The sequence below is a fragment of the Scomber scombrus genome, chromosome 6, assembly GCF_963691925.1.
Source record: "Scomber scombrus chromosome 6, fScoSco1.1, whole genome shotgun sequence".
Taxonomy (NCBI): Eukaryota; Metazoa; Chordata; class Actinopteri; order Scombriformes; family Scombridae; genus Scomber; species Scomber scombrus.
In genome coordinates, this window is record NC_084975.1 from 18,907,003 (window position 1) to 18,929,001 (window position 21,999).

At 38.1% G+C, this 21,999-nt stretch overlaps 2 protein-coding genes across 3 annotated transcripts in view; both read left to right on the plus strand.

Annotated features, from left to right (window-relative positions):
* Positions 1-10,248, plus strand: part of roraa (RAR-related orphan receptor A, paralog a) — a 188,898-nt gene extending 178,650 nt beyond the window's left edge. For both annotated transcript variants that reach the window (XM_062420162.1, XM_062420163.1), the window contains exons 6-11: positions 287-408; positions 514-646; positions 1,556-1,663; positions 2,623-2,733; positions 2,944-3,056; positions 3,472-10,248. In XM_062420162.1, coding sequence (XP_062276146.1) covers positions 287-408; positions 514-646; positions 1,556-1,663; positions 2,623-2,733; positions 2,944-3,056; positions 3,472-3,636 — 752 coding nt within the window. In that variant the 3' untranslated portion in view covers positions 3,637-10,248. The remainder of the gene's footprint in view (positions 1-286; positions 409-513; positions 647-1,555; positions 1,664-2,622; positions 2,734-2,943; positions 3,057-3,471) is intronic.
* Positions 10,249-11,312: 1,064 nt separating this feature from the next.
* On the plus strand, positions 11,313-21,950 carry ice2 (interactor of little elongator complex ELL subunit 2). The gene is made up of 15 exons (XM_062420894.1): positions 11,313-11,378; positions 14,383-14,484; positions 14,623-14,980; positions 15,064-15,183; positions 15,262-15,396; positions 15,597-15,713; positions 16,027-16,186; positions 16,820-17,001; positions 17,109-17,925; positions 18,021-18,190; positions 18,299-18,428; positions 19,655-19,739; positions 20,002-20,052; positions 20,693-20,936; positions 21,540-21,950. Exons 1-15 carry the CDS (start codon positions 11,365-11,367, stop codon positions 21,690-21,692), a joined length of 2,838 nt encoding a protein of 945 aa, XP_062276878.1. The 5' UTR covers positions 11,313-11,364; the 3' UTR covers positions 21,693-21,950.
* Positions 21,951-21,999: the final 49 nt, after the last annotated feature.

The window sequence follows — 21,999 nt, forward strand, 5'->3', positions numbered from 1 at the left end:
GCACCCCTCCTCCTCTCCATGCATTTGTGTCATAACTAGATTGGCTTTGCCTCAACCTTAAGCTATGAGCTTCCTGGAGGCAGTAAAAGAAAATGTCAACAAGCCTTTTCCCAGTCAAAAAAGCCCACGCGTATCCGCCTCTCCTCCTTCTTGCAAGCTCAGTAAATAAATCTTCTTTTCCTGTGGCATATTTCATCAGTGAGGTCTTCACTTTCACATAGCTTTGTGAGTAACATTCAGATCTCAACTGTGATCTTCTGGGTTTTTGATGATGGTTGTATTTCAGAGCACCTGGCCCAGAACATCTCCAAGTCACATATGGAGACATGTCAGTATCTGAGGGAGGAGCTGCAGCAGATGACCTGGCAGGCCTTTTTGCAGGAGGAGGTGGAGAGCTACCAGAGCAAGGTAGCTCGACCGCAACTCGGCCTGTGCTGGCCTCCACAATAGTTATAGTAATCAAATCCATTGTTTTAAAGCAGATAACCCATTCTCTGTCCTATCTCTTCTTAGCCCAGGGAAGTCATGTGGCAGCTGTGCGCTATCAAAATAACAGAGGCCATTCAGTATGTGGTGGAGTTCGCCAAGCGCATCGACGGCTTCATGGAGCTGTGTCAGAACGATCAGATAGTGCTGCTGAAAGCAGGTATGACAGCCTGTCAACATGGCCTGCTGCCGTCAAACTCACCCACCACCATCACCACCACCACCACCCCCCTCTGGCATTGCCACAAGGGCGTAGCTGACCTGACTGCACAAAGCTCTCTTCTTCAAATGCACAGACAGTGTCACAGAGATGAGACCCACCCTGCCTGTTTCCTCTCTGTCTCTGTCGCTCTCTATTTTCCACTGTTCATTACATACATACTAGGGATGGACACAGCATTAGATAAGCAATGTGTTCCTGAGCTCAGATAATGCCTATCATGACGGCTGCCATTTCCCTCTCCTTTCCCTGGCTCTCATGTCGTATTACAGAATATTAAACACAGCTATAGCTTTTATACACCTATGCATAAATACAGACTCAAATATCTTACATGCAGTAAACAAACACATCTCCTGGGTCTTTCCCTTGGTATTATTTACATTAACACAGCCAATATGAATAATAAAATAAAGACTGAGTTCCCCTTGTCAGACATGACATTTTGAAACATTAGCATCTCCCTTAGAGGCAGTAATGGCTTCTGTTATATTTACTTGATCCTCTTATCCACTCCCACAGAGTGCTACAAATTGCAGGATAGAATAAATTCCCTACCTATCTTGCTAAATAAAGGTTGAATGAATAAGCACTGTCACAACTGAATGAAGCACAAATTTTAACTGGCATGTCATTATGGAAGAATAGCCTTCTGTCTATGATATTATCATCTGCAGAGGACCACTGATGGCAGTTTTCTTTATTTCAAAGTGGTTGTGTTACTCATATTGTAGAAGAATAGCACAAAGCAAAATCATGTGTGTTGCATCCCTGACTGATGTGTAAGTGCTAGGGAAAAAGAAGGAACAAAGCTCAGATTCAGCATCTTGTTCCTGTCTGTCTCCACAGGCTCTTTGGAAGTTGTGTTTGTCAGAATGTGCCGTGCCTTTGACTCACAAAACAACACAGTCTATTTTGATGGAAAGTATGCCGGACCTGATGTGTTCAAGTCTTTAGGTAAGCAGAGTGGGTGTAGGTGTGTGTGTAAGTGGGTGTGTGCATGTGTGTATCTGTGTTACCTTGTCTGTGTTTCTTCTTACACTGTCTTACTCCTTCCCTTGGTGTAATAGCCAAAATTAGAGTCTACTGTTCTGCTCTACACAATGCTGAAGGCCTGGAAGCGAACACTGGGCACTCATCCCTGCCTCACCTGGCATTGGTTGTCTCTGCAACGTTTATTTATGGTAGAACAGAGATGTTAGTGAGGCTCTGCTGCATATGGCTCCTGTAACTGTGGAATAAATAAAGCCAGGCAGGGTGTCTTTAGGGAGAGCGCTATCAAAACTATCATTGATAGTCTGACATAAAACATCTCAGATAGCTCAAATAGCATTCGTGTTTGACTGCTATGACATTACTAAGCTTTCTGCTATGGATTTTCTTGCATTTCCATATGCCTCCTGAGGTAAAAAAAAAAGATGCAAATGAGTGCCATAGTGGAAGAAGAAATGCTGAATTCTGTTTCTTGGTATAAGTTTACCATTCCCTGTAACTCACAGTTTGTGTGCATATATGAGTGAGAATGTGTGTGAGTCCCAGTGTCCTGTGTATTCTGTACAGAACGGTCCGCGGCGGGGGAAGCAGAGTGATGGGCTTCCCGAGCTGTGGTGGCATCCGCCTGTCTCTCTCTATGCCCAATAATTGATTTAACTAAAAGCCTCAATAATGACCTCATTTTGGCTTGCATAACACCATCGAACTGCCAAACGTGACTCGTCTGGGAGGGAAAACTCAGTAAAAGCATTGCCTGTTCTGCTTAAGACGCTCCCATGTGCTGTCAGCCTGCCGTTCTTTTTCATTCCTTCCCCTTCCTCTCCCCTCCCTGTGTGCCTCTCTCCCAATAAAGATCAAGAATGAATGTTGTTCTTTGGTCTTCCTCATCCTAAGCCCTCTCTCTCTGTCCTTTGCTGTGGCAGGCTGTGACGACTTGATCAGCTCCGTCTTCGAGTTTGGGAAAAACTTGTGTTCTATGCACCTGTCTGAGGATGAGATCGCCCTGTTCTCCGCCTTTGTGTTGATGTCTGCCGGTAGGTGTCACTCATATTGCAATGGAGAAAAAAAAGGCAGACACACATACACCATGACAAGGAACTTTTCCCTGCTGTTTTCTTTACCCAATTAATACTTTACTAAAATTTGTGCCTAATACTACATCATTACTTTTCACATGACATATGTTAAGCACTACCACCTATGTTTGTAAAGTGAAAAAAAAGTTGTAATAATTGCCATTCCAGACCGATCCTGGCTCCAGGAGAAGGTGAAGGTAGAGAAACTCCAGCAGAAGATCCAACTGGCTCTCCAGCACGTCTTGCAGAAGAACCACAGAGAGGATGGTATACTTACAAAGGTACAGTGTGAGGCAATATACACTCATCCATTATCCCTGAAAGAGGCTGTCTGCTAAGCATGCTTTACCCTTGTAGCAGTGTAATCTCCCACTGTTTAGGATCTTTACTCCACAGAATATCAGCCATCTTCAATGCATTAGATTAAACTAACACATATTTCAGGTGAAGCATCCATAATCATACTTGAAGTGGCTTTTTTTATTATAGGAGAAGTGGCAATTTATCAATCGTACCAGCTCCATAATATAAAGTGTCAAGTTTTTCTTGTGCTTGAGTGCTTGTCTCAATATTTACAAGTCTGTTTACCCCTTTGTGAGAGGGAATACACTGTAGGGAGGAATGTTTTTCACTACCATTGCTCCATGTCCGTGCCTCCCTGTGAATCTAAACAGCCTGTCTCCTCTCTCTCCACAGTTGATATGCAAAGTGTCGACACTGCGAGCGCTGTGCAGTAGGCATACAGAAAAGCTTACAGCTTTCAAAGCAATATACCCAGACATTGTGCGTGCCCACTTCCCCCCCTTATACAAGGAGCTGTTCGGATCAGACTTTGAGCAGTCCATGCCCGTTGACGGGTAGCAGCCCTGCCAGGTGCCAGTGTGCCCACCGTAGGGGAATGTGGAGGAGGAATCTGAGACACTTTATTGGTGCCCTGCACAAACCAGAGCGGACAGATGGCGCACGCTGTTCAACTTCTTCTTTTACATTGGAGGGGAGGGCTTGGGGAGTTGATTCTCATGGTTTACTTTATTGAATTTAGTTCTCTTTGGAAGACTTGTGGCACCCAACACCCCATGGGACATGAAGAGGAGATAGGGACAAATAATTTCTGTCTGGTTGAACTTGACCTTCTTATGCGCATTTCTAACATGGAACTCATGATTGATTTCATTCATTCACTCATTTTCCTGTTAAAATATCTGATGACCTATTCCATGACAACATGAATTCAAATCAGTATTATTTTTGAGATTACACTCCCGAAAAAGTTGTAGACATTTTCTTACTCAGAACAGTCATAGCCCTCTCACCCTCAAACATTATATTCCCAAAGTGAAATTTAAAAAAAGCAGATGCGCAAATGTTGGTCAAGTTCAGCCGTTTTTTTTTCTCTTGTGTTCAGTCGTATCTTTTGGACGCAGTGCTCGGAATGAAAACTCACAGCGACTTTGAGGGAGGGTCCGTCGGCATGGTGTTGCAATCGGCACCTCTCTATGGACAATCGTTTAAAAAAAAAAAAGAAACATAGAATTCTGGTAATTCTAATGAAAACGCAATGATTTTAGCTGTCAAAGACTCCATCCACCATTGTTGCATAGTGAAATCATGTAAGGCCATCTGCTATTAATCCTTCTCTGGACAGGTGCCCTGGAGAAGCACAGGGCACCAACACAATGAAAAGGGTCCATTCCACCTGTTTTATAATGTACTACAGGGTATATGGTCATAAGTACTTACTATACAGAAAAAAGTAATGTTTATAGAATCTATTTTAAATAACATGTATGATATTAGTAGTTAGACCATTCTTAATTGTTGAATTGATAAGGCACTTTTATTTACACCTTTCTTTAATTTAAGACTTGTATATTAACCTAGTGAAGTGTTGCATGTGCACAAGAAATACAAGTTGAACCATGGTCACAGAGGCTAGTCTTGGGAGCTGTAGATGATACTGGTCTGGAAGTGTAAGGGCTGTCTGTTAGGATGGCTGGCGTTGCTGCCTGCTGGTGAACAAAGAGGCATGGATTAGAAGGCAGGTTAGAGACATTCTATCACCTGTTACCTCAACAACCGCCAGTAACAACACCTGACAAAATGTAGCTCTGATACTCCTTTTAAATGAGTATGCACACATACAATAACAGCCAACAAAGCCTGTAGTGATGTTAATGTCTCATGGCTTTCTTGATCTTTGTTATGTTAGTAATATTTTTTTTAAAGCTAGATGAGTTCCACATTTAAAAAAAAAAGTGTATTCTTTGCTATTAATTTCAAGATAGTTGGTGCAAATTGTGCTTTGAAAACCTTTGCATATTGTGTAAAGAAGTCTACAAGAAAACATATTTGCAAAATATTATCCAAGCCATGATCCAAGTCAAGATCACACACTGACTGTAACCCAATTGTTCCATCTAGTGGAAGCTAAAGAAACAGCAAGCAAGTGAACTGCCTATTGGCAAAGATGCAAGGTCTAACCTTAAAATACATTCACAAGTCTCCTTTAAAAGAGTGTTTTCTGTTGTTGTTTTTGAGTGATTCTACCTGCCTTCTCACCACACTCTCAGCCCAGCAACGCCACGACAGGACACAGAAGAAACAATAAAGGGAAAGTGAATATTCAAAGCCTTGTCTGGTAGTAAAGCTTCTATTTTTGTAACATGTTTTGGTTAATAAACTCATGAAGAGAAAGAGGGAGAGAAAAAGATGTCAGGTAGCACTTAACTATATTCCCGCAATAATTAGACTAGCCGTTGTTTGTACGATTAGGGGAGAAACATAAAAATGGTAGGACAAGTGCTATTTTCAGAATGCTTTGTTGTTGTGCTTCTGTTTTGTTGAGTGTGTCTTTCTTGTCAGTGTGGTAGTCAAGTGGTAGAAAAAACCCTGGATGTGCCAAACAGTAGTCGTTGCTTCCGCTTTCCAGTCTACTCGTCTATAATGTAGAATGGATTCCTAAGACATTCCAGCAATCTCAGTAGCGGCTTCTAGAAATATCTTTTAAAAAAGAAAAGAGAAAAAAAAAATAAAAAAAATAAAAAATGATATCCCTTTAGAAACCCAACAAAGCATGTTAACACATGTGTCACCAACCATGACATAGAATCCAGTTGTTTGTCTTTTTTTTTTCTTCTGTTTGCACACTATCATTCCTCTGCCATGCAATTTGTACAAGGCGTTAATGCCTTGTGCTGTCACCCCTCAGGGAAGAGTTTCTTTTGCGCTTTCAGTTTGAGAGGACATTTGTTTGCACTCATTAGGTTTAGTTGATGTTTTTGTTCAGGGATGTCCCATGAGGAGTGGTTGAGATTTAACATTTGAAATGTCATCACTGAGTTGTTCAATTCTTTACATGACTGATGTCCTTAAAGGGGGCTTACAGCCACTCAAAGACCACTGTGCCCCTATGGTCAAGTTCAAGAAAAATCTCATTTGTAAAAAAACTACAACAAAAAAACAATAAACCCCCATCACTTTTACAAACCGCAAGTTTTATCAGCTCACAGCATATTCCTGTCACACAAAAATTAGTTTTGGTTTAAAACGGTGTCATCAGGGTCTTTAAAATGATAACCCTCTTTGTTAGAGAAACCAAATATTCTTATGCAATACTTAATCTGTTGTGTTTCGGTAGTAGTTATGCTGTACCTAAGTAATAATCTCTGTTATGATCCAATGCTATTTGGATATGCACAAGCCCTCTACGACGAGTAAACCTCAGTCTCCCAGCAAAAGAAAACCCAGTCTGGAACACTGCTAGACAATCCAGGTTGAGAGGCCCAGTGGCCCTGCAAGAGCAGCAAAGAGGATGAGGTGTGAACGCTCAGGGAGGTAACAGGTAGACAGAAGAAGCAGCTTGCTTTCCTTTGGACAGTAATGCAGAGCATGTGATTTTGCTCTTTTTCTGAATTCATGAGGTCTTTCAAACCTCTTGAAATCAGTAAGAGGTGGTGACATAGCACACTGACCATGCAGTACAGCACTTACTGTTCAAAAAAATAATGAAGAGATGGAGACTTGGCTGATTTCCTGTTATTTATTTGCAAAACATTTGGTTTGTCTCTTGTAAAAAAAAAAAAAAAGATTCAATTTTCTTAAGCTGTTGTAATCTTGCCTGATGATAAGGTCTACCACCAAAACGTTATTCTCTAATGGCAGAAATTGTTTAATTTTGTTTTTATTCAAGTCGAAAGGGTTGAGTGGCTTGTAATGTGTTCTACAATATAAAACAAGCAATATGCCTTGTGTTACAATTACGGGTCTCTACAGTGCAGTCATCATCCTTTTTGAATTGACTTTGACTCATACGGCAAACTTTTATTCTCAGTCTAGAACAAAAAGTAATAATGTCCCATCACTCTGTGTTCATCACCTTATGTACTGGTATGGTTGTGATATTGACAGGATAGCAGAAAATGGTCATCAAACACATGAATACTTGTGTCTAACTATAAACTGCGCCTACACACAGGCCTGTAAAGTGATGTCCTTCTGTATATTCTCACTTGAGATATCCCGATTTCAGTAAGGGGTTGATGCTAAGTGTGCTATTCAATCAGTGTGTAGTATTCAGTAAAATGTACTGGTCCTTCTGTCTCTGCTCTGTTGTCTGTTTGTAAAAAGCAATAGTGTGTATGTGTGTGCGTATGTGTTTGTTCTCACAGTGTGTGAATAAATAAAAACCCCAGACAAGGCTTTAATAATTACAAAGGAACAGGGTTATGTGGATGAGGAGGTCTTGATATTATTTTGGACTTTAAAAAAAGAAAAAAATGTGTTTTGGAAAATGCCAAGCTTGATCCATCCATAATAGGTGTAGGTTTTAAAAAGCATGACATAATGCCTTCAACAATTCATAGGTCTGTAGAGTGCTGTGAAACAACATTGAACCAGCTTCGCAGTGAAAACATGCTTCGCCCTATCAGTCCAGACAGTGCGGCCACAGCCGAACTTGACGCAAACTGAAAGTGAAATCCGGACGGTAAATTGTGAAAATGAGTGTTCCTGGCCATAAATTGTGAAGATCAGTGTTATGTCACGCTTACAAAAGTTGTGCTGGAGTGCCGGTGTGTTACCCAGAATTATGAGTCAGTCGTCACATTTTAACAGAACTCATTTTCCAAAGCACAGCTGATAAGGATTTATGATTAAAAATATGTTTAAGAATATAGTTTTTAAAAAATGAAAAGCAACTTTTAGCCATAATTGAATGTCAAGCAATAATATATGTCCTTGTATTATTTTTGATTTTTCTTTTTCTTTTTGTGCATATAGTCTTTGAACATCTGCATGTAAATACACCTCTTATTTATCACTTTTTGGTTTATTTTGTGTCGATTTTGTGGATGTTTTTATGTTTCATCTGTATATTTGACCAGTTCTGTTCCCAGGTGGAGAACTAAGAACTTGACATGGCCTGTTATGCTGTATATCTTATTTTCTCACTCTTTCTCTCTCTCTCATTCTTGGCTGTTTATTCACCATATTTAATGTTATTATTGATCACATGTATAAAGGTAGCTTTGTAACTTCTGTCTGTATAGGTAAGAGGAAAATACTGCTACTAAGGCCTACCCAATGAAAATATTTATCTGTTTATCGATGACACCATATTGTACGATAACTCTGTTTCTAGTTTGCTTCCCTCCTTTAGGATTAGTTTGATAGACATAGGGTGTGCTGACATTTATTTTGTGTTGCCCTGATGTGTGGTGCTAGGTAAGTTAATTTTGTGAACAAAGTATTAATTACTAAGCCTGGTCACCCTATTAGTCAATTCATTTCATTGCATATTAATGTATTATTGACTCAATAAATAATAATAATAATAATAATAATATTGATAATAATAATGATAAATGATAGTGGTAAAATTACCCAACCAGTACCTGTATCAGTGTGCTGGTCTTGGGATAAGGCACTTATTTCCTTCTGACTTATAGTAAAGCTAGTATCTGCTAATTAACAAGCTATTTAAGGTTGCTTTACTGGTTTGTGGGAAAATGATAATATTCAAACTGAAACAGCAGTGTTGTGTTTTCTTTTTTCTTTGTCTGATTGTAAAAACCACTCACTGAGGATGTAGTTTGTCAGGCTTTAAGATACTAAATATTTACCTCTCTTGTGTCTGCATAGTTCCTCACCTGATGCAGGGAAGTGGTGCTTGGATTAAACAGAGCCTCAGTATGCTTTTGTTATTCCCCATTTAGACTATCTGAAACAGTGGTTTCTTCAGACCAGTGGCATAAACCTCTTGCACCACGTTAAGTGTTACAAATGTACATGAAAGGATTGCCATTTGAGGACAAAGTTGACCTTTTCTCTCCACTCTGTAGCAAATATCAGTAAGAATATGCTTGCAATAATACACAACGTATCACACTGAGTGCCTCTCGGTGTACCAGGATGCATACATGGTTTTGATTGTCTTTTTTGTGGTTTTTCCAGACGTGTACTGAAGTGACAATGTATTTTGTACGTGAGGATGAATTCTCACATGCTTCAAATGTTTTTCAAATTCTTTCTTTGTGTGTTGTTGATCATTTTCACATGGGTTGATACGCAACGTTTAAGGGTTCCAATGTATAGAAAGTCCGTTTAGAGTGTACATGTCACCCCTCACTTGTTTATGAAACATGACTGGGAAGTTTGCTTCATTTTGATCTCGAATGGTCAAATAAATGCTTGCAGATAACATTACAGAAAAGTTCACCTGCACATTTGGGGTTTTTTTTCTCAGTTAGACAAAAGTTAACAGGCAATCCACATTTCTTCATTTTCTGTCTGTTTTATATCAGTTTTTTATTTCACTGAGAACAGAAGATTTACTAATGCATTGTATATCAAGTATTTGTATGTGTTTGTAAAAGAGGCATACAACACATCTGGATTTCTTTAATGTTCTGTGTTCAATGTGCGCTCAGTCGGTTGGGGTAACGTAATATGAAGGGTGGGTGGAGCAGGGGTGGATTCTTTTTCCATGCAAAAGCAGTACAAATTATGGGAAAGCCGAAACTAGTGTGTGGTTGTCACAAAATTTCTAAGTCACATGTTTGCTACTGATGTTAAAATGGGGACAGATGATCATGTACCTTTTTATCCAGCTCTTTTGAACTCTCTTTAGCAGGTAGTCTATTCACAAACGTAGTTTTGCTCCTTCTTGTCTGATTCTTAAATATGAAAATAAGTATTTTGATTCATTTTGTAAATACAGCTGTAAAGAAAAATAAGAAATTTAATGTTGTCTTTTAAATACTTTTCATTCTAATATGAATGTTGTTATATTGTACTTAGAAACTGTACCTTTAATATTACCTTTATTAAAAGTGCATTGGACACATCGATTTTAGATGTGCTTTATGTGCCGTTATCCCATAATAAAATTTACCGCTTGTAATGGGCTTTTATTTCCTGACTGTTTATCTGTCTCGGTTGTCTGCTCTCTCTCTTTCTCTCTCACTTCTTTTTTAATAAAATTAATCAAACTGCATATTTTTGATTTGCAATAATTTCAAACATATCATTCCTTCTCTATTTAATCAGAACTATTTGCCTCACCCCACTGAAAACATCTCCAAATAATGTCATGTCTGTTGAATACTTGCACCTGTGCAACTGCCTATGAAAATTAAACATGGGTTCAATCTGTGACCATTTCTTTAACCTCCCACAAAAATATAATCTTCAAAACATTAAGCCATATCGCAACGTTAGTCATAGTACTTGTAGAATTTGAAAAAGACTAAAATAATTTAGGTACAAGGTACAACTATATAATTAGAGGATATATCAATTCATGACCAGAACTTGGTCAATTCTTGGTAATAGGTTATAGTTCTGTATTTTCTAAATCCTCTTCCCAAGTATCTCTTTAATAGAATTCACCTAAATGTGCATGTACCATGTGGTTAATACTCAAGCCAGATGTGCATATGAGCATCAGTGTTGTTGGAAAATCCAGTTAGATCTGTTTGGGAAGCATCTGTGTGGAGCAGGGAATCACATCTGCAGACTTACTTAAATTTCATAGACCCTTAGAGCTGATTGAAGGACAGGAGTTGGAATAATTTGAACCTGTAATTTTAAAAACAGGAATGTAGTAGACTGTGGTTCAAATTGGGTTCCAGTAAGGGAAAGACTGGGAATGACTGCAGCAGATATGGGCAAGGAATTATGTTGCTGCCTTCAGACACACTGAGGCTAATGTGATAAGCAAATACATTGCACACTTATGAGAATACAGTATTATTTATATTCAGCCAGTTATAAAAAATGATGTGTTTTTATATTCAGCCCTGTGCTGGACAGGGGACTTCCATATCTTTGGGCAAACATTTGAATAATTTCAAACAGACATTTGAGGGATATATGTTATGTACTTTAATATACGTATTCAAATATACGATAAATAAGCAGACAGGATAAGAATCGACTACAGTTAACATCCACAAGGGGGCAGTGAATGTGAAAATGTGCTTATATGCCAACATTACTTCAAAAGAAGAAGCCTCTCAAACGTGTTTACAGCAGTTACTTAACGTGTTGCTAAATGTTGTCATTCCTGCCGCACACAACACAGTGACAATAATGGAGCTGGTATGGTAAGTAATATTTTCAATGGGAACTTTTAAAGACAGCTATAGATTTTGTGGCAATTCAACTTGCCCACACGGAGAGTTCATCACAGAGTGAAAGCCAGATGATGCTAACCTAACGTAAACTAGTGCGGTTTACCTGACACTTGTCGTTCCCATTGTGTTATTGTCTTTAGATATTATTAATTATATTTGAAACATGTGTCTGTTAGCGTGTAAGAATACTTCAGATACGGTTTAATATCATTTTTAAGCTAGCGTTAAGTCACGTAAACATCAATTGGAGTAGTCTAACAATAACGCTACTTACTGTTAATGTTGACACCGATTAATGTGAACCAGTTTATTGGCCGTTGAGATGTTATTATTAAGCCCATTTTCAAGGTAAAGTTAGTTGTTTATTAAGCATGAAACTGGCAAATGTGCTTTTGTTTCAGGACGTTAACGTTATCCTATTATCCTATGTAATTAACGCATCGACGTTACTATAACGTTAATGTTAGCTTCAGGAAGTTGTATGCTACATACGCTGCTTTATGTAGCGTTACCATGGGGATAATAATAAACTACTAAGTAGCGTGGTCCGATTTTTTACGGTAATAACGAATCGACCATGTGGTCCTAGCTACTACGCTGTCAGTGTTTGAATGAGAGTCATGTGATAACCCAACTCTAATGTCAATTTAATGGTAACCAGGGTTGGGAAGGTTACTTTGGAAATTTAATATGTTACCTTATTTAAAATGTAATAAGTAATGCAATTAAATAGAATAGAATTAACTCCACCATAGTGGAAAATTGTCTTTGGCTCACCAATAACAGACATAAAATAGACAGAAATAACATAAAACCATAGAATCCATAAACTCCATAAAATCATTCTTAAAATACATAAATACATAAAATATATATGATGTGATATGATATAAATAAATAAAAACATGAGTCAGTTCCTGTGTGTGTATTGATCATTTGGAAGTGTTTAAAATATAAATTGCACTCAGGATAAAATACTTCTTATAAATATTCCTGGTTGCCATAGGAACTATGTAGCACCTCCCAGAGCCCCGAAGCTCAAACTGGCCAGAGAGAGGATGAGAGCTGTCAGCGACAATGCTCCTTGCTTTTTTCCTCGTCCTCTCAGTGAACAGTCGGTTCAAAGAGGTTTCAATTACTTAATCAAAGTAATGTAACTTATTACATTTGATTACTTTTGGATTGCTTTTCTAAATTTCGAACGAATGTTTCAACTGTTAGGATAAGTGTACCCATTAAGCACCAAAATCTCAAGTTCAAGTGTTTTTAATGGATACTGACATGATATATAAGGGAAATCATTTATTTTCTAAAGAAAGATTTATCTCTTATTTGAAAATGTATTCATTAGATTGTGGAATATAAAATAAAGATATTTTATGAAAAAAGTCAAAAGTTTGGCATGGGCTTAATTGTTACTGTGACACCAAATAAGCCCACGTCATAATTTATTTACAAAATATATTTAAAAAAATGTATTTCAAACAAATTAAAAACAGCAATATATGTTTTCAGTAAGATGTTCTCAGACAGGTTGTTTAGCTTTAGGCAATGTGAATTGATTTAATTGGCAGACTTGGGGAGCGGCAAATTCAAACAACAGAACCAAGCAAAATATGCAAAGCAACACAATGAATATTATTCAACATACAGCCTAAGATTTTCACAGAAACTATTCAGATGTAATCCATTTTGTAATCATCAACATTGTCATAAGTAACTAATTTAATTACACATTTTTCTCAGTAACTGTAATAGATTACAGTTACATTTATTTTGTAATTAAATGATGCAATACCGTTACATGTAACTAGTTACTCCCCAACACTCATGGTAATATTACTTCATAGAGGCCTTACAACGAATCCCAAAAATGCAGATTCAGATAGATTCAGATTTACTATTTGAAAAAGAAACGGTAGTATATAGGACATATTTTAAGTAATGCTATGTAAGTGTTAGTGTGTGCTGATTCAAACTGGTTTGAGTTTTGTTAAGTTATTTAAAATGAAATGGCAAAAAAACAAAAATCCAATCAGCATTTTCAAGCTACAAGCAGGGAGTGGTTGGTAATTATACATTATGTATTATTGAACAACCATTAAAATAACAACAACAACAAAAACACTTTGCTTGTTGGACACTCATCCCATGTAAAATAAATGTGTTTTGCCATTCAGTGTCATCTGTGCAGATATATGTTGTAATATGCTATACTTCACACTATTAAATTATATTATTACATTAAGAGTGTATTACAATGTGTCCTTGAAAATGTAATATTGCATGTTTGTAATTTGTAATGGTAATGCTGTAATAGTTCAAATTAATGTGTACACTGCCCTACAACAGGAGGTTGTAGGCTGATTATCTCCTTGTATCTTGCATTGTTGAAATTAGGGCCCAACCAATACTGCAGTTTTGGGGCCGATACCGATATTAGGGAGTTAATAAAAATTATAATATCGATATATTGGCCGATAATCTTTTAGAATATGTACATAAAAAGCACATTTTTTGAAATGTGGTTATCAAACACTTGTGACAAAGATATGTAATGGAGGCATGATATTTTACTGTTTAACTATGTTTATTGTATAAAATGACAAACATTAAACTTCACTGGGAATTTAATTAATTATAAATTACTATAAATAATAAAACATACAACAAAAAATATATATGTATGCACTAAACTTGAATGAAGAAAAAGGATCTGTATACATAAAATGTTGCCTATATAACTTTAAAAAAAATATCAGTGCATATCAGACAACATACAGTATATGCCCATAAGTATATATCTATGATAGGCCAATATCGGTTAACTGATATATCGGTCTGTCTCTAGTTGAAATAAATAGAGTATCTGTCCTAGTACAAAAGCGTATAAATATAGAGTGTAGAAACATTTAACAAATGATTGGGTACAACACAGGACTCTAATATTATTTCCATTTTCTTTTCATTTAAGGGAGGATCCCCCAGTTCCTGAAGCTCCATTCTTTACCAGAGATCACTATGACAAATACTCTCTTGCACCTACTGTTAGAGAGTTGTGGACCTTTCTCCAAAGGTATGCTAATAACCAAACATATAAAATGAATATCTCAATTCTGGTCTATTTTTACCATGCTGTTCAAAGGCTAACTAGTGAGTCTTCATCTGACATGTTATTTTCCTCTCATTTGTTATTTTTTTCTTCCTACTCAAGCCCTGTAGAGAATGCCAGCATAATACAGGATCGTGATGCTGGGGCTGCAAAAGCCTCCTGCTTTCCTACCACAGAAGAAGCTGCAGAGTTTAAAGATGACAGCTGCATCAGCAAGGAAGAGTCCTGTTGTGACAGCCATGATAGTGATGGTTTATTTTCAGACAATGCTGCAGATGGTGCAGAATACCATAAGGATCCCAAAAACACAAAAGTTGAGTTAAAGCAGTCCAAGAATGAGGCAGATGCTGCTTATCTTGAACCCAGGCTGCCTTTCCCGTGTATGTCAGGCCTGTCCAGCCAAGAGCAGAAGATGTATCTTGGCATTTTGATGAGTAAGAATAAAAGGAATCCTCCAGAGGTACCAGTATTCTCCTTAATGGTATTTTAATCCTACCAATCTTTGTTGCACTGATTTACTCAAACAATCTGCACATTTTTCAGAGCTTAAAGGCACGAGTAAACAATGAAGTGATGCAGTTCATGAGATACTTGCAAGATGTGTCCAGAATATGTGCCGATGACTACAACTTCATATCACAAGGAGCTGTGCAATACTCAGAGGTACTATCAAGATTGCACCTGTCATCAGTTCTCTGCGATGTGTGTTTATAAGTATTAAAATAATAATTTGTTTTTCAGGATTTCTTCAACTGCTGTTTGGAATGCATTAAGACATTTCCTCAGCTATACCAGATCCATGAGCTGACCAGTTTGACAGGGGGAACATTCAACCCAGGGCTCACTCTGACCTTTGAAAAACAGCTACTAATCATGGTAATGTCCTTTTGAAGTGCTGCTTTCACACAGGAGCTGTCCCAGTCTTGTAGGATTTTGACTCCATATACTTTGGCTGTTCATAAATGCCATTGTCCATTTTTATTTTGTTTAGCCTTTCAACCTTAAGTGTTGAATTGCAGTCTTTTTGTGTTGGTTCACTTTCTTTATTTCCATATTTGCACCCTTTATTTCTCCAGGGCAATGTGGATATTACCGACCACAAGATGGTGCCTGCTGATGCGCAGCTTGCATCGGATTATCAGAGTGTTTCATCAGAGAATCCTCCAGCTAAAAAAGCTAAGGACATGCATGCTGTAAGCAATTGTCTCGCTTTTTTAATTACTCTAATAAAGTAAGTCACAAAGATGTTTTACTGCTAGAATGGAATTCATGACCGCAGGTGTATTGTAACTTAATTTCAGCTCTTGCAGTTTTCACAAAAGACACCAGAGGGTGTTCAAGTCTTGCTCAGCAAAATCAGGACTAATTGAGTTTCTGAAGGATGCATGGTCACACACAGTAATATCAAAGTCCAGTTAATTGTTAACAGTTTTGTTGGTGTTTATATTTATTTACTGATGTAGTAACTGTTGTAGCTGGATAAACTAGTTTTGTTTTTCTCTACAGATAATCAGCAGTGATAGTAATGCAGAGAAGTTGTGTGCCCGTTATGAGCCTCATGTGTGTCTGACGCGAGATGCCCTGGTCAGACTGCTAGACAACCATGGCCCTGACTTTGGGGAGCAGTGGGAACTGCCTTTTTGGGTCAAATTAAACCCTGGAAAAGGTAAAACATTATATTTGGGGCATTCATGGTATAATTAGAGACAATGTAGCATTTGCTTCCAAAAGGTAAAAATGAAATACATTTCTGTTCCCACTCTCTCTTTTTTCTCTTTATTCTCTGCGTTATACATTTGAATGATCACATTGTGGCAAAAAAAACAAACAAATAACCATCCTATTTTATCCTATTTAAACTAGGTGTGAACTTAAATGATTGTGTTCTAAATATAGACAATACATCCCTACCTTACAAAAACATGTTTTAATGCATCACATATGTGCTAGATTACATAGTGATCCCAAATGCAGTCACACAGAATAATAGAAATAGCAGGGTGTGTGCAGTGATGTTAATGAAAACAGAAACAGTATGAGTTTAATGTTACTGTATGCTTTTTTAGAATATAAGGATCTAAACATATAAGGTTAATAGTTTTAAACTTACTGGTAAAAAAAATAGTTGGCAGTGCATACAAAGACTTTACAAGACAGTCATCTGGTTCTGTGTTTGAGTGTTGAGATGCATTTAAACATGCATTATGCTTAAAACACAGTGTGTATTAATACTGAATAGCCTCATGGGGGCACAGTTTCACATAGTCTTTTAATTCATACTGTGTATCTTTTTTTACAGGCAGTTGTCAGAAAAAGACTGTTTACATAGACTCACCCCTACTGAAAACTGAAATGACAGTGAGAGAGAGGAGTCATATCTTCCATGAGGAGAGTTTGAAGCTTTCCATTAAGAGAAATGGTAGTACAAATGTATTCCATTTAATGACAGAGCTTCCCGAGAATGAGCAGCTACTCTCACCGGTATGTTGACACACAAGTAGAGGTGGGCATATACATAGTACTGTATCATGTATGTTATTTTATTCAATCACACATAACTAATTCTTTGTTATTTGTTCCTAAAACAGGAGAACTCGCAGAGAAATTGTGTGTCTTTTGAAAACAATGGTCTTGACTTTGAGGTGGACCTCACTGACCTGGAGACATTTGGAGAGACAACACCCCTTAAAACTTCCAAGGTGCAGAAGATGCAGAATGAGCAGGATACATGTGTTAAAACTGAAAAAGCTACAGGGTCATCACCTTTAAGTAGGACCAAAAGGTCCAGTGAGCGTCTTGTAAACACCAGCAGTAGTTCACAAGAGAGGGGTGCCTCATTGACAGTTAATGATTTTCCCATAACTCAGCCGGTTGTGAGAGAGGCAAGTGTAGCAATGACTGAACAACTGAGGCAAGACTCTGCTCAGGAAAGTGACAAAGACCAAACATTTACTGCAGACTCAGATGATGAGAGGTTGGTCATTGATGACTCTTTGCTTCACGCTGCCACACCCACAAGACAATGTAAGCCTCAGCCCACACCCGGCTCTACAGACCCCCCTCTTACCCGTGCATCTGTAAATTCAGCGTCATCTTCCCCTCAAAAAGTTACGAGGCAGCGACAATCCAAAAGAGCAAAGGTAGCTGGCGACCAACTGAGTGAAATCCTGCAAATGCAGACAGCCATGTTCAACTCTGCCAATGGATCATCCAAATGCTCATCCATGCCCCTGGAGACCAACTCACCAACCAAAGTCACGGGACCCTCACTTCACTCCCATCCAACATCCTTGGTTAAGCCTTGTGTGTCATCATATTTAGAGAGAAACCAGAGCCAAGATGGAGAGACCTGTGTTGCTCCTCTTCATGGATCTGCACCAGTGGTTCATACTACAGAGCAAAAAAGTTAGTATCAAACTAATTTTCAATGTGTCGATTTAAATTGCTTCTATGCTCCAAATTAACATAGTGCATATCCCTCCCCACACACACACACACAGAAATACTAACACAGGACCTGCAGGCTGGTGCAGAAGATGAACAAGACTATGAGGCTCCAGAGAAAGGCAACTTGATCTACAAAATCTACAGTCTGCAAGATTTGCTGCTTATGGTGTGCAGCTCTGTCTCATTGACCCATACCAGAAAAGCAGGCGGCAGCAAGAACCAGGTAAACATGTTAGTCTATACACATTGTACATCATTTTATTGTTTAAATACCGGATACTAAAATATAAAATAAGTCTATGCTTTCTTACTTCTGTTTATCCCTTAACAGTATGTACCAGTGCATGTTTTGCCCAAGCTGGAGTACCAGTTGAGTTACGGTGTTGAGTGTCTAAGCAGTACTGAAGCTTGCCAGCTGTGGACAGAGACGGTGCTCCACTCCAGTACTGTTTCATACATAGGTAAAACTTTTACTGACTGTTACCTGCAATCCTATTACTTTTAACTTTAGCTAAAATTAAGGCAGAAATGTTTATTTTCTGTTTTTTTTAATGGGGTAAGGAATACTCCCTTAGCTTTTATTTTTTTCAAAATACATGCCACAAATTTTACGCAAGGTAGCATTTATGTGGCTTAAAAAGATTTTGTTTCCCTTCCCTCACTGCATACAGTACAGTGGGCAAGGCGGATCCTCCCACACAAACCAATGAAATAGTCTTTGGATGACTCACCATCCTGGGTTGACTGTGTACTGATTGTGTTTATTTTGTTGCCATGACTACAGCCACATTTAGTTGTGGGGAATCACACAGAAGGCGGTGTGCAGAGTTCAGCTAAATACTGTTTCTGGCTTTAATCAAATTCCCCTAATGCATATTATAGACTTACATGTACTGCTTACTTGTTGCTTAGGATTCAGGGAAATACTTTTTCTATACGAGGTTCATTGATTTGTTGTAATGAATGTACTTCACATTCCAAGCAATCCTCTACCCAGCAATACTGAGGAGCATTTTTCTGTCAATTCCAGAGCAAAAAAGGCACTGTGCAGGATTAACAGCATTATTGGCAGTGCAGGCTTGTGTACTAGTTCCCTGTATTCAACTTTAGTGCTCTAAGTGGCATTACCAAAAAGCCTAGGTTTTTGAAAGGGAATGGTTCAGATCCTTCAGTATAATAGGAGAATATGTGTCTTATTGTAGGTTGCCAAGAGTAGTGTAAGAGAAGAGAATGAATTGTTGTTGGGTGATAACAGTGATAGCATTCAAGGTATATAAAAAAAATATGTACCACTTCATGGCATCATGCGACAAGCACAGCTAATAAGAGATCCTTCTTTGCTGAGTAGTTCATGGTTCATCATGTGGTTCATCATGTGGCATTCCACAATTGTGCATTTATGAATGTGTTTGCTAGCTCTAAAACAGTCCGTGATTGAAGGAATTCATTGTTGAAATAAGCAGGCATTACGAGCTAGAATGAGAGGCAGCAAAGGAGACAGGACCAACAAGCATTTCTTACCACCCACTCAAGCTTGTAACAACGCCAGCAAATCATCACAGACTTAATTCCTTTTATAAGCACTAGCAATGCCACTGATGATGAAGTGAACCCTTGATGTCTGCGCTCATTAGTTCTTGTTCTTTTTTCTTAGTGTATCTCTCACCCTCCCTTTCTGTCTCTGTAGCTCACATCAATGCACACACTTCAAAAGTAGCTCAGCTAAGAAAGCTGCCTGACGACTGGAAACAGAACATCTCCTGTGGGTTCAAGTGAGTCCCGTTAGAACAGATGTCTGTTTGTATGGATGATATGTTTAACCTAATCACTCCTGTATGATTATGTTACTTAAGATTCAGAAAATGTCATTATGAAATCCAGCCTGTTTATCACTAAAACCAGGAAAAATCTGAGCGGCATCTATACTCATCAGTAGTTGCTATCATCACCTCTGGTTTTGTCTTCAGAATTGGTGTTGAAATCTAGATCCCTACCAATGTTGTCAGATTATAACTTGGTGTTATCTCTCTGCAGGCCGTCTAAGTCACTGAACATACTGCACCACCTCCTGAAAAAGCTATCTGGGTAAGTTGTTGAGTACATTCACCCTATTTTAAAAACAACAAAGTTTGTAGGTTTTTAGAACTTAGCTTCCCCACCCTCATTTTTTCCTTTTTTGTTACATGTGTATTATGCTGTTAGACAGTTGTATACAGTTAAATCATTTTATATTTGCTTTGCATCTTATGATTGAATGCAACATGTTTTCATTTATTGGTTTTAATGTGAGCAAACTTTAGTTGTGAAAACAAATAACCATAAAGAAAATCATAAATGTGCAAACAAATATGGATTGAATGTTCCTAGCAAAAGTTGGGAAGGGTTGGGTCTTTTTCTTAAACCTTATTGTTTAGTTGGACAGCTGCAGATTATCTGTCTGCACACATCTGTTGGCATGCTCTGTTTAAGATGGTGAAATTTTTGTCAGGTGTGACAGCCTCAGGCTGAAAATATGACGTTACTCTGCCTTCATATTTGTTTTGGAGTTACACAATCAGTTACTCAATGACACACAGTAGATGTATCACCTTCTGCTTTCTTAAGGCAGTTGTTCTCATACAGGCTGGTCACAGGAAAACATGAAAGCACTCAGAATGCTACTACATGTTTTAGTGTATGGGCTTTGTCTTTAATACACCCTCAATTACTTCATTTGGTTTTGTAGGTTAGAAGAAGGACAATACCTGATGGCGCACAAAGCAGGGGAACCATTTGTCACCTTATTTAAAGCAGCTAATGGGAAAGTGAGTCGGGGGTTATACAACCTGCAGCAGGTCCACAGCACTGTCCCCCAGCCCCCAGCCTCTGGCCTTGTGCCCTGGATACCTGTTGATCCAGCTGTGGTCCTGCCCTTCCACCAGAAACACAGCCGTGTCCCCTGCACCTTCCCACCAAGACCCTTCCTAAAGGTGTGTACATGGTTTATTGTCTAATAGATAGGACTGTGAAAATACAGTCATTGGAGGTCATAAGCTGTCAAATAATAACAATGTGCAAGTCCAAGTGTTGTAATAACTGTTAGGAAGTGTTAATATCTAGGAAGTCCACACCCTTTCTTTGGTACACACACATGCAGGGATAACCTGACAGCCAAGATAAATTAAATGCAATCTCTCACTAAGTTGAGTGCAAAGGCATTGGTTATTTTTCTTATCAGACTGGCTAAACCTGCACACTACTGCATAGTTTGTCTGCACGTCCAAGTCCAAAACCAACAACAGGGACAATAGAAGGCATAGTAGTAGCAACACCTTTTCAGGTTTTTTTTACTGTGCAACATTCATTGGATGCCTGTCTAAAATTTCACACAGTAAAGATGTAATCACATCTTTTGACTTGTCAGACAACAACGGAAAATAACCTGTCCAAAAACATGTTTTCAACCGAGCATTTGGATTGTCAACATCTGTGACTGATGTTAGTACATTTTTGATTGTATAATGTATGTTGCAACTTGAATTTAGCCCAAATTATGGAAAATTCACCCATGTTATCTTCTTTCATCTTATCAGACACCGAAAGATGGAACGTCACAGTCTAATAACCATGGAGCCAGGCAGTCAAAGAAAAACTTGAATGCAGGTGGCAACAAGAAGAAAAAAGGAAATAAACGTTCAGCCAAGCGTAAAAAGTATATGAAGAAGCTTGTTCAGAAGTCGATTTAAAATACCATATCATACCATTTATCCATCATGATGTCATTTCAGTCAGAAGAGGAGCTGGATCTTTATTGCTGAGGAAAGTAAAGTAAAGTAAAAGGAGATCACTGATAAAGAGTTAATACAAGAAATTCCATGTGATATTAAATGTACATGTGAATGCGAAAGCACGTTTACAATACAGAATGTATACTTTCTACTATGTAAATGTTTTATTTTTCTATTTTGTTTGTCATAGTTCTTGTATATTTTGTCAATTGTCATTTTTTGTAAATCAGAGCAACAATAAACTGTTTAAGTATTGATGTGGGTG

Coding starts and splice junctions, on each gene's coding strand:
- ice2 (XM_062420894.1), top strand. Junction 14,981..15,063: donor ATAAAAGGAATCCTCCAGAG/GTACCAGTATTC, acceptor CACATTTTTCAG/AGCTTAAAGGCACGAGTAAA. Junction 18,191..18,298: donor CAGGCGGCAGCAAGAACCAG/GTAAACATGTTA, acceptor ATCCCTTAACAG/TATGTACCAGTGCATGTTTT.